The sequence below is a fragment of the Eurosta solidaginis genome, chromosome 1 (assembly GCF_040869045.1).
Source record: "Eurosta solidaginis isolate ZX-2024a chromosome 1, ASM4086904v1, whole genome shotgun sequence".
Lineage (NCBI taxonomy): Eukaryota > Metazoa > Arthropoda > Insecta > Diptera > Tephritidae > Eurosta > Eurosta solidaginis.
The window spans coordinates 340,498,080-340,510,424 of NC_090319.1; the positions used below are offsets into that span (position 1 = coordinate 340,498,080).

General features: G+C 36.4%; 1 protein-coding gene across 1 annotated transcript in view; it reads right to left on the reverse strand.

The window, feature by feature from the left end:
- Positions 1–12,345, reverse strand: part of Dhc98D (Dynein heavy chain at 89D) — a 322,849-nt gene that overhangs the window by 267,855 nt on the left and 42,649 nt on the right. Inside the window, exon 14 of the mRNA XM_067773518.1 lies at positions 11,958–12,116. Coding sequence (XP_067629619.1) covers positions 11,958–12,116 — 159 coding nt within the window. The remainder of the gene's footprint in view (positions 1–11,957; positions 12,117–12,345) is intronic.

Consider the following 12,345-nt stretch of genomic DNA (forward strand, 5'->3'; position numbering starts at 1 on the left):
GCAAACTCTTGCAATATTTCACCAGGCCTCTGGAAGGGTTTCAGTAACTCCATTTGGTATATCTGTCTCCTATGCTCAGTTCCGTATCGTCTCTATAGCGCCCATCAATGTTTCATAGCAGTTCCGTTTACCCTCTGGAATGGTTTGTAAAATGTCAGCTGCAGGCCCTTTCAACGCCACGAAGAGCGCAGCAGCTTTATTTTCCGTATTCCAGTTGTTCACTGCGGCGGTCTTCTTAAACTGTAGCTTAAAGACCTGGAAAGGAACAGAACCGTCAACGGATGGTGTTTTTACCTTTGGATTGCTTGCTGATACAGCTGGGCGATTTAGTTGTAACGGCTCCATACGACCTTTTAAATCATCTACTTCTGCTTGAAATTATGCCATTTTTGCATCCTTTGCTTCCAGTTTTGATGATACCTGTTCCAAAATTTCTGCAGACATTTCAGATATACGTACCTCTTGCGCTTCAAATTGAGATACCATATATGTCTTTTGGTCCTCCAGTTGAGATGACACTTGCGACGTCATTTCTAAAATACGTGCCTCCTGTGTTTCCAATTGGGATGCTATATATGTCTTTTATTCTTCCAGTTGATTTTCCATCTTGGATGTTATACGTGTCTCCTGTGACTCGAATTGTGATGACATGTTGGTAGATATTTGTGATGACATTTGCCGATATTGCAGCCAATATCATGTTCAGGTCTGTGTTCGCCATTGTCTGTGGTGTTTCATTTTTCTCCTCCAATTTTGTTGTCTCATCGCCATCAAGATGAAAGTCATACTCTTCCACATCAATTCCTTATAATTCCATTGCCTCTCGTAGTCGTACCTTAAGTTCGAGTTTAATGCCGGTTGTATTCAATCCACGGCTCTTCAACTCCTTCTTCAGTTGCTGGATCAATTCACTTAACTTTGCCATGTCCTTGCTGTCCTCTGGAATTTATTCAACAATTTCTCTTCTGACACCACTTGTAACGAATTTACCAATTTCCCTTATTTGCGATCTTCTGCTAATATTAGAATCACTAAACTGTTGAATAAATATCTCCACTATTCAATAATACAAAATGGCCTTTATTAAAGTTCTTCACAATAACACTACTATTGCTCGCCAGATAGCGTCTTAAATCAAACTGATTGTCGCGCCTCTACTGTTGCCGCCTTTTATACTTTGTGATTTCTCGTTTGCATACTTCTAGGCTCTTGCAGAATTTACTTAGTTACTGCTATATAATTATAACTACAGATGCACGTGTATAGCTTCTCATATGCGCGTGTATTTGTGAGCGACACTTCCACAATTATAATTGCACACTTTTGGGAGCATCTCAGATAAGATATCTGCATGCGTTTGTGCGTTTCTTCTACGCTGCGTGCACGTACATATGCTTAGCATCGCTTAGACATGACAGTACCCCTTAGTGTTGTTAATATTCGTAACACTATGAATGTACTCCGTTAAATCTATTACAAGGGCATCATATTGAACTTTCTTATTTGGAAGGGAGTCAAAGCAATACTCCTAGAGAAACAATGTAAGGCAAATGATCACTCATTATATTTTGGCATTTTAGTGGCAATATGAAAACTAACGCAGGAAGTAAAGAAGTAGCAACAACATTCCAAACAGTTGTATTTTAGGCATTAATTCTAATTAATTCAAGGATTTTCTAGATTTTAAGAGCAGCAAAAGCAATTGTGCTTCTTCTCATTGGTAAGCAATATTTTCAGTTAGTTTATTGAAAGCTTTGATCATTAATTTCTATAAAATGTTAGTTAATTCTGGCTACAGAATGGTCGCACCAAAGTCCAAAATATTTACGTGCCGTTGCACATAAATATCTATGTAAAAGTGCATAGAGTGAAAATACAAATTTAAAAATTTAAAACGTACAGCAATGGCAACCCACAAAATGAATCCATGTCATTTAGTCTAGCCAAGACCATCAATAAATGAAGGAACGAAGAGCTCAGAAATTTGAATGGACTAAGTTGAGCCTTTAAATAAGTATGGTATTAAAACTTGCGTAGTGTTGCAGTTGTTTGGTAAGAGTAGCTCCTTTCAGACATTGTTTTAGTTTAGTGACGAAGCGCTTTGTGACTGTAAAATAAAAATTATCTGAAACTAGGGTGTGGAATAAACTTATCAAGATCCTACGACTTATCTTACATAAAGTAATATTTTCTACTTTGCTTACATTTTATAAGGTGACAAACGGATTTTAGAAGTTCTGTTTCAACTCATGCCTTAAACATTCAGGAATGATACTTTCTGTTCGAGCACGATCTACATAGAAGTTAATGCATTTGTTTTAGCACCCATGTGTTGATATTTGTTCTTTGTCCCTTTCGCGTGGGGAAACAAGAATTCCAATGGTCTACCTTTAGGGCGCGGAATTAGCATCGTCATAAGCTTCTTCTTCAGAGAGCTTCATAAGCTAAGCAGTATATGATAAATGGTTGATAAATCAAGCTCTGACAAACAGGGACGGAAAATAATTATTAATTTTTTTTTCGGAGTCGAAAAATTCCTGGTCAAAAAATTGTCCTAGTTGATAATGTTTGAGTTCCAGGAATCCCTATAGCAATATCATGACGAATCAAGCATCCCTTTTATTTTTCGAACTTTTTCCATAAAAGTCCACATATAAAAGTAAAATGTGTATTTTTATTTTTTGAGTACGACAGAACTAGTTAAATTTGGACTTTTAAAAATAAAAGTCCGGAAATAAAATTTAAATCCGGACTTTTATTTTTTAAGGCCAAAATAAAAGTCCCGCTTGATAACAAAGAAAAGGGTTATCCGAATTCAAAATTTTTTATTTCGAATCAGCCGTTTCTTTGTTATCAAGCGGGACTTTTATTTTGGCCTTAAAAAATAAAAGTCTGGATTTAACTTTTATTTTTAAAAGTCCGAGTTTTGCCAGTCCAATCACCATGTTGTATCCCGTTTTTTGTATTTGGTATAGAATTATGACAGTTTTTGTTCATTTTTAGAAATTTTCGACTTCGAAAAAGTGGGCGTCGTAATAGTCGGATTTCTCCCATTTTTAATACCAAGACAAAGTGAGTTCAGATAAGTACGTGAACTAAGTTTAGTAAAGATATATCAATTTTTGCTCAAGTTATCATGTTAACGGCCGAGAGGAAGGACTGACGGACGACTGGGTATAAAAATTGGGCGTGGCTTCAACCGATTTCGCGCATTTTCACAGAAAATATTTACGGTCATAGAATCTATGGCCTACCAAATTTCACAAGGATTGGTAAATTTTTACTTTCTTTTCTTTTATTTTTTTATTTTGTTGCACCATATCGTTACTGGCGTTGAATGTTGACATAATTTACTTATATACTGTAAAGATATTAAATTTTTTTTAAAATTTGACTTAATTTTTTTTTAAAGTGGGCGTGTCCGTCATCCGACTTTGCTAATTTTTATTTTGAACATATATGTATAGTAATAGGAGTAACGTTCCTGTCAAATTTCATCATGATAAATTTTACTGATTTTCTATTCTGCGTCATAAGGTCAACAAACCTACCAATTTGCATCGCTTTATCCGGCTTTGGAAATGAATTATCGTATTTTTTCGGGTTTTCGAAATTTTCAATATCGAAAAAGTTGGCGTGGTTATGGTCCGATTTCGTACATTTTAAATTGCGATCTGGGAAGAGTCCCCTGGAACGTACATACCAAATTTCATCAAGATACCTCAAAATTAACTCAAGTTATCGTGTTCACGGACAGACAGGTGGACGGATGGACATGGCTAAATGAATTTTATTGGCCCAGATCATTTTGATATATAGAAGTCTATATCTATCTCGATTAGTTTATGCCGTTACAGGGTACCGTTATGCGAACAAAATTAATATATTCTGTGAGCTCTGCTCAGCAGAGTATAATAAAAAAGTTAAATAAAATAAAATAAAATAAAATATAATAAGGGAAAATAAAATAAAAAAATAAAATAAATTAAAATAATGTAAAATAAAATAAATTAATAATTTATTTAATAATTTGGGAAAAATTTAAACAACGTGACATCAGGACGGAAAAGACGACAGCTGTTTCGATTATACCTTGTAAATCTCTTCAAAGCCTTTTCTCCCGGGAGTGGGATTCGAACCCGCACTCCTACGATGGTTGAAGTGTTACAAACGCATTCAGCCACGTCTTGCCTTATTTGTTGTAAACTTTATCCCAATTTATTAAATAAATTATAAAATTAAAAATTGCTTGAAATAAATGTTTTCATACATTTAAAGCAATACGGGCAATCCCCGATTAACTCTTACAAAATAAATTAAATTAAAATAAAACAGAATAAAATAAATTAGAATAAAATAAAATAAAATAAAATAAAATAAAGTAAAATAAAATAAAATAAAGCAAAAAAAGTTGAACCAAATAAAATAAAATTAAATGAAATAAAATTAAATTTAATTGAATTATTGTAAGTTAAACTCAATTTAATTAAATAATTTTTTGGTATCCGTTTGTTATCTAAGGAATATGAATATGTTTTAGAAACATATATTTTTTATTGGTGTCGAAAAGTTATCTACATATTTTTATCGGTGTGCTACAAACTTGTATCGGCATGGTATCGATTTGTTGACTTCGACCCATGGGTTTGTTATGAAACACAAACCTTAGGAACTCCAACATAAAATCTATGACACACATATAACCCTTTGATAGCAAGCCGTTAAGAAACCAATAAGAAGACAATGATAACAAGTAAGGAAGGTTAAGCTCGGGTGCACCGAACATTACATACTCAGCTGAGAGCTTTGGAGACAACATAAGGGAAAATAACCATGTAGGAAAATGAACCGAGGGTAGCCCTGGAATGTGTTTGTGTGACATGTGTATCAAGTGAAAGGCATTAAAGATTATTTTATGAGGGAGTGGGCCATAGTTCTATAGGTGGACGCCATTTAGGGATATCGCCATAAAGGTGGATCAGGGTTGACTCTAGAATTTGTTTGTACGATATGGGTATCAAAGGAAAGGTGTTAATGAGTATTTTAAAAGGGAGTGATCCTTAGTTCTATAGGTGGACGCCGTTTCGAGATATCGCCATAAAGGTGGACCAGGGGTGACCCTATAATTTGTTTGTACGATATGGGTATCAAACTAAAGGTATTAATGAGGGTTTTAAAAGGGAGTGGTGGTAGATGTATAAGTGGTCGCCTTTTCGAGATATCACCATAAAGGTGGACCAGGGGTGACTCTAGAATGCGTTTGTACAATATGAGTATCAAACGAAAGGTGCTAATGAGTATTTTGAAAGGGAGTGGGCCTTCGTTCTTTTGGTGGACGCCGTTTCGAAATATCGCCATAAAGGTGGACCAGGGGTGACTCTAGAATGTGTTTGTACGATATTGGTATCAAATTAAAGGGATTAATGTGGGTTTTAAAAGGGAGTGGTGGTAGTTGTATAGGTGGTCGCCTTTTCGAGATATCGCCATAAAGGTGGACCAGGGATGACTCTAGAATGTGTTTGTACGATATTGGTATCAAATTAAAGGGATTAATGTGGGTTTTAAAAGGGAGTGGTGGTAGTTGTATAGGTGGTCGCCTTTTCGAGATATCGCCATAAAGCTGGACCAGGCGTGACTCTAGAATGTGTTTGTACGATATTGGTATCAAATTAAAGGGATTAATGAGAGTTTTAAAAGGGAGTGGTGGTAGTTGTATATGTGAAGGTATTTTCCAGATATCGACCAAAATGTGGAACAGGGTTACCCAGAACCTCATCTGTTGGATACCGCTTATTAATTTATATATGTTATACCTGCCAGGTTTTCAAGGGTTTTTTTATTTCGCCCTGCAGAAGTTTTTCATTTTCTTCTACTTAATATGGTAGGTGTCACAACCATTTTACAAAGTTCTTCCAAAGTTATATTTCGCGTCAATAAACCAAACCAATTACTATGTTTCATCCCTTTTTTCGTATTTGGTTTAGAATTATGGCATTTTTTTCATTTTTCGTAATTTTCGATATCGAAAAAGTGAGCGTGGTCATAGTCGGATTTCGTTCATTTTTTATACCAAGATAAAGTGAGTTCAGATACGTACGTGAACTAATTTCAGTAAAGATATGTCGATTTTTGCTGAAGTTATCGTATTAGCGGCCATGCGGAAGGACAGACGGACGACTGTGTAAAAAAACTAGGCGTGGCTTCAACCGATTTTGCCCATTTTCACAGAAAACAGTTAACGTCATAAAATCTATGTTCCTACAAAATTTCAAAAGGACTGGTAAATTTTTGTTCGACTTATGGCATTAAAAGTACCCTAGGCAAATTAAACGAAAAAGGGCGGAGCCACGCCCATTTTGAAATTTTCTTTTATTTTTGTATTTTGTTGCACCATATCATTACTGGAGTTGAATGTTGACACAATTTACTTTTATACTGTAAAGATATTAAATTATTTGTTAAAATTTTACTTTAAGAAGTTTTTTTTTTTAAAGTGGGCTTGGTCCTTCTCCGATTTTGCTAATTTTTATTAAGCGTACATATAGTAATAGGGGTAACGTTCATGCGAAATTTTATCATAATATCTTCAACGACTGCTAAATTATAGCTTGCAAAACTTTTAAATTACCTTCTTTTAAAAGTGGGCGGCGCCATGCCCATTGTCCAAAATTTTACTAATTTTCTATTTTGCGTCATAAGTTCAACTCACCTACCAAGTTTCATCGCTTTATCTGTCTTTGGTAATGAATTATCGCACTTTTTCTGTTTTTCGAAATTTTCGATATCGAAAAAGTGGGCGTGGTTATAGTCCGATATCGTTCATTTTAAAGAGCGATCTGAGATGAGCGCTCAGGAACCTACATTCCAAATTTCATCAAGATACCTCAAAATTTACTCAAGTTATCGTGTTAACGGAAGGACGGACGGACGGACATGGCTCAATAAAATTTTTTTTCGATCCTGATGATTTTGATATATGGAAGTCTATATCTATCTCGATTCCTTTATACCTGTACAACCAACTGTTATCCAATCAAACTTAATATACTCTGTGAGCTCTGCTCGTGGTGTTGGCCTACTGTGGTCCTTTCTTGCGTAGATGGCCCTCGAGTCAGATCAGCAGGGGTTGGGTGGACACCACGTCTTGAAGGATAGCAAGATCCTTGTGTCAGGAAGTGGATGGCAGGTCTGCCGAAATGATTGAATTCACTAAGGCTCATCTCTTGCTGGTCATTGGGGTTTCAAAAGGACACGGTCTAATGGAAATCCATGCGAGTCTCTTTATGCTTGACTACCTAGCTTTTGCCAAGACTAGACGAAAGTATTTCCGTCGCGACTCACTTGGATCTCCGGAGAATTTATACAATGTTGAGGTCGGTTTCATTTCGTTGCTTCCCGGGGACTTTCTAAGTAGCTAACGCTTACGTCACTGTTATTCTATGTGATATCACAACGAAATTTCATGTTGTCCGACTGAGCTTCTCCTTCCAAGGCAGCTACCACCTAACCTTGTCCAACCTATGTATGTATATGTAATGTTATTATGAAAAATTATTAGAATACACCCTGAAGAAGACGTTGAAGCATTGAAACGCGTAGAAAGAAAAAGAAACATTTAAATTTTGCACTTCAATTACCGGTCGTAAAGCTCTAACTTAGTTTATGAAATTCTTGAGTTGTAATTTCTGAATATGATTTGCAATTTTCTGACTTTGCACTGAAATATGTGCAGAATTACCGAGACTCGGATTCAAATAAATCAGAAAGTTAAAATCTAGATCACTTAAATATCTAAAGGAGCTATCTAAAGGATGAAGGATAGGCACAGGCGCTAATTTCTAATTTGCGTCTGTTAGAGGTAAGAAGATGGGAATGAAAATAAAACATTTTTTCCGAATAACCTATGATCTGTGAGGTTACTTAGCATAGATATCTTGACGCTTGTTCTCAATGGGGTCCGCCTTTTTCTCTGGTCGAATACGCAAGTAGGATAAATTGTGAGCAGCATTTCGTAATTATATCAGTAGGTTCATCTTTTAAACAAACATATCAAAATATAGCTTCTCTAACCCAATTGTCAGCCGCACCTACACATGGCGAGTCCTGTTTGGTTTAAAGAAGATGTTCTAGCGATCCCTAATTCCCCAGGGAAGGATGGGTTTGAATGACTAAATGTTCCAGGTGGTCATATCAAAGAGATCGCGCGATGGTGCCGTTAATACCTCATTTAATAGATCTGTTTTGCATAACGTAGTGAATCAATACCCGGCAAAGGACCATTAACTCTCGTGAAGTTTACTTAAAAGATGAAGAAGATAAACTGAGATGGTAAATACAGACATTTCAATATAGAGTGACTTATGTTTCTTATTACGACAATCAAAACATAAAACTATTTCAAATACATAAAATTAAGGCATGCAAGGGTTTGTAGCACCGGAAGTCCGCAAATCCGTAAATATAACCAACCCCTAATGCATGCGTCCTTATATGGTAATGTGGGTACAACTGCGTGCGGTCCGTTTTTGTTCTATCAAACAAATATAAAAGGACATTTGTGTGCATATGCGTACATGTATGTTTGTATATTTTGGACAACCGTTGGTCGTCCTGAATTGCAAATTCTAAAACGACTTTTAGAGAGATTTTCGGAAAATCCTTATTTGAATATACGCAAAGGGGGCAAAAAGAAAATAAATGTGTTAAAGCAGGAATGTTTTTATGTTCATTGGAAGGAGTTACCAAACTACTGGCCACTGCTAGAGTGGAGGTTGCGCGATAAAAAACTGAAGCTTTTGTAGTTAAGTTTAGTTAAACTCCCGCCAAGCAGTTGCACTCTTGCATACATAGAAACAGGGATCGTAACATATATGAATTACAGCACACGTTATATGTGCTCCAAAAGCTCACTTGCAAAATTTTTTAACTCAGAGTAATTTTAAAATTGGTCAAAATTATATGAGTTTAATCGCCAATAAGAAGCTAACTCTCAGTTCAAAAATAACTTACATACTGGAACAAACCTGAAATTTGGAAGCTATGAGTACTTGCGGACTTGCCCGAGAAAAGATTTTTAAAAAAAATCTGAGAGAAGAAATAAGTTTGTCACATATTCTGAACATTGGCATTTTTTGAGTTGTTCGCTGCTAATATCTATATCACAAGACATCACAGCTGTAATAGCCCAACTGCTGTGTCCAGTCAGAATACCCGTCATGAGTCTACTGTCCCCTATTTTTAATGGTATGAGTAACTTTTTCAGTCTAACGTTGTAGGACCTACATATGATCTTCGACACTTTGCAGCCCGACGCTTGGGTAGGCGCCTTTCTCGCTTGGTCGATCATGTACACCTCTCGCCATCCCTTAACCTCACCCAGCCTAGCTGGAACGTCTAAGGAGCAGGCTTAGAGGAATGTGCTCTTTTTAGCTAGTTCATCCTTTTTTTCATCCCCATCTATTCCCATATGTCGCAGGACCCAATATAGACGTCTGCATCTCCCTGTCCCGATTCTTTCCAGGGATTGCTTACACCCTAACACACTTTTAGGCTGCTAATATATAGTTTGACGCGGCTGTAGTTTACGCTATTTTCTTCCAGTGATCCTACTGCTTTGGTTAAGGCTACTACTTCCGCGTTGCAAACGCTACAGTGATCTGGCTGCTTGTAGGGTCCACTACTTTGGAACCATCGGTGTACACGTGTATCGCTTCGTCCACCATTGGGCACCCTTGCGCTAACCATCCACTTTTATTGTGGTTCTTAGAGCCTCTTCGATTGGTAGTCCTCACATAAAGTTTATTGATAGAAAATTTAGTTGCTTACCTTTTCTGCGAAACACAACAGTTAGTTTTTGAGATTTTTATTTCTCTTTGCAAATAACGTTTGTTTTTTTTTTCAAATTTTTTCCTCTGAAAGTATCAGTGTTTTTTTTTAAAAAGCTCGAGAAAAATTATTAATCCTCAAAAAGATTAAAAGCCCAAATAATGAATGTTACTTTCCAAGCCCATTAAAAATAAGAGCTCGTATACCCGGAAGACTTTGTCCTGGCCGAAAATTTGTTTGTCTACATTCAAATAGTGAGCCTTGCTTCCTTCTTCTCTCTCTATACCATTTTCGTCCTCTTCATCCTCAGTTATTCTTCTTCTTCATGTCTATCTCTTATGCCATTGATTTCCCTCCCATTCCCATTCTCACTCACATTCTTACACCAACTCCCACTTCCACTCCCACGTCAACTCTCATTCCCATCCTCGCTCTCACTTCTACTCCAAAGCCCACTTCCACTCCAACTTAATCTCTCACTTTGACGCCAGCTCGCACTCCCAATGCACACCCACTCTGGAATCTCTATCACACATTTTGGATACTTTCATCAAATAATTGCGCATGGCACCGCTTACTTTTCCAAAAAAAAAAATCCTTGAACCACAACAAACTAAAAAAACCCTATCAAGATCGATCAAGCAATTTTAGAGTTTATGCTAAAGCAACGCATAGCTATTCATTTATTATATAACGAGTGGAAATTTGTTTTATCTATAAAGTGACTGCTACATGAAATATTACCCTATCTCAACTGCCGTTTCGAAAACGCCCTACCTCAGAAGACGTTTGAATAACGTCCTATTTCAGAATTTGTTTCAAAAAACCGTATTTCAGAATACGGATAGGGCGTTTTTGAAATAAAACCTGAGGTACGGCCTCCTTCCACCGAATTCTGAGATAGGGCGTCTCAGAAGCGAATTCTTAAATAGGGCGTTATTCAAACGTTTTATGAGGGAGGGCGTTTTCGAAACGGCAGCCGAGATAGGGTGATATTCCATTCAGTGTTCACTTCATGTATAAAAAAAATTGTATCTATTAATCAGGGATGCACCTTAACGTTAAGCTAATCGTTTATCAAAAAATTTCCACCGTTTCCGTTGAAACACTTCGAAATATTATCGATAAAGAAACTATCAAGATTAATTGTATCTCGTTTTTGACGGAAACGAAAAGCTTTGGTTAACGTTAAAAACGTTAATAAAAACGTGATACTTCATGTTTGAATTGTGCTGGCAATGCTATAGCCATGGTGAAGCCGTAAGGTGGCAACAGCGAGCGGACATACACACAAACTGCATGTAATTTGTTTGTGTAATTCGTTGGTGGTAATGTCAAAAATACTCTGAGAAATGTTCGTACTGTCAAAATTCATGAGAATAGTTGCAATCAGCTTGGCTAATGCTTTCACCTTTAATGACTCCGCCATCAATCAGCTTTGCCAACATAGTTTGAAATTAATAATCAACATAAACGATTTGATTTCGTTTTGATACGGCAGAAAACGAAACAAAATCATTTCGTTAATTTGACGTTCTTAACGTTAATAAACGAAACGAAATGACTTTGTTTCGTTTATTAACGTTAATTATCGTAACGAAATGATATCGGTTCGTTGGTTAAGCATGCCTGCTATTAATAAGTATTTGTCTATTAAGTAACGCATTGATGTACTTTTTAGTTAAACGTTTGGCCTATCACAGTTGTTTGCAATCCCTGCATAGAACGGCTAGAACTGGGCGTACACCTCGCCCCTTTTTACTGTGCATGTGCTTGGTGTATTCTGCCCTTTTGCGTTAGTGTTTGTTGGCACACATGCTGACACATAAATTTTCATTTTAGCTAAGAGTAAAGTCAAACGCTTTTGGTCAACGGCGTGTAACTGAGCTTTCATTTAGTAAAGCTATGATGTCCGCTGTGGCTTTTAACTCTTATGCGACGAAATATTAAAATATATGCAAATGTGGTTGTGTGGTTGGCCACTTTAATGTTTGCGTTGATTTTTGGAAGTTTTACGAAAATATTTCTTAATTTTTGTTCGATTTAACTTACACTTTCGCAGCTATTAGCTGTTGCAGGAATTTACGTTTTTCAATATTTTCGTATAATTTAAACGAATTTTTAAAACTTACCTTTATGTTATGTTCGGCAAGCACTGTGTAGGTTTCTTGTAGCTCATGTATGCGCTGCTCGTAAGTCAATGTTTTCGTCTGAATTGTTGAGATTGTTTGCATAACCAATTTGAAGTCAGCCAATTCTTTGGTTGTCTTATCCAAATTAAAGCGGAGCTCCTGAAAAATGCATTAAGTGTTTTTAATTTCAAGAATTTTTGGTATATGATTAAGCTCAAAATTTATATAACTAAGTTGCCCAGCTTTGGCAGAGAATTTTCGTCGTGTGTTTGAAATTGAGGGCACTGTATATATATGTATGTGCTAATAAGTCGTATGTACCTATCACATATACATATGTATTTTTCAAAGCGATGCTTCCCAGTCTTGTTATACGGACTGCTTAAGG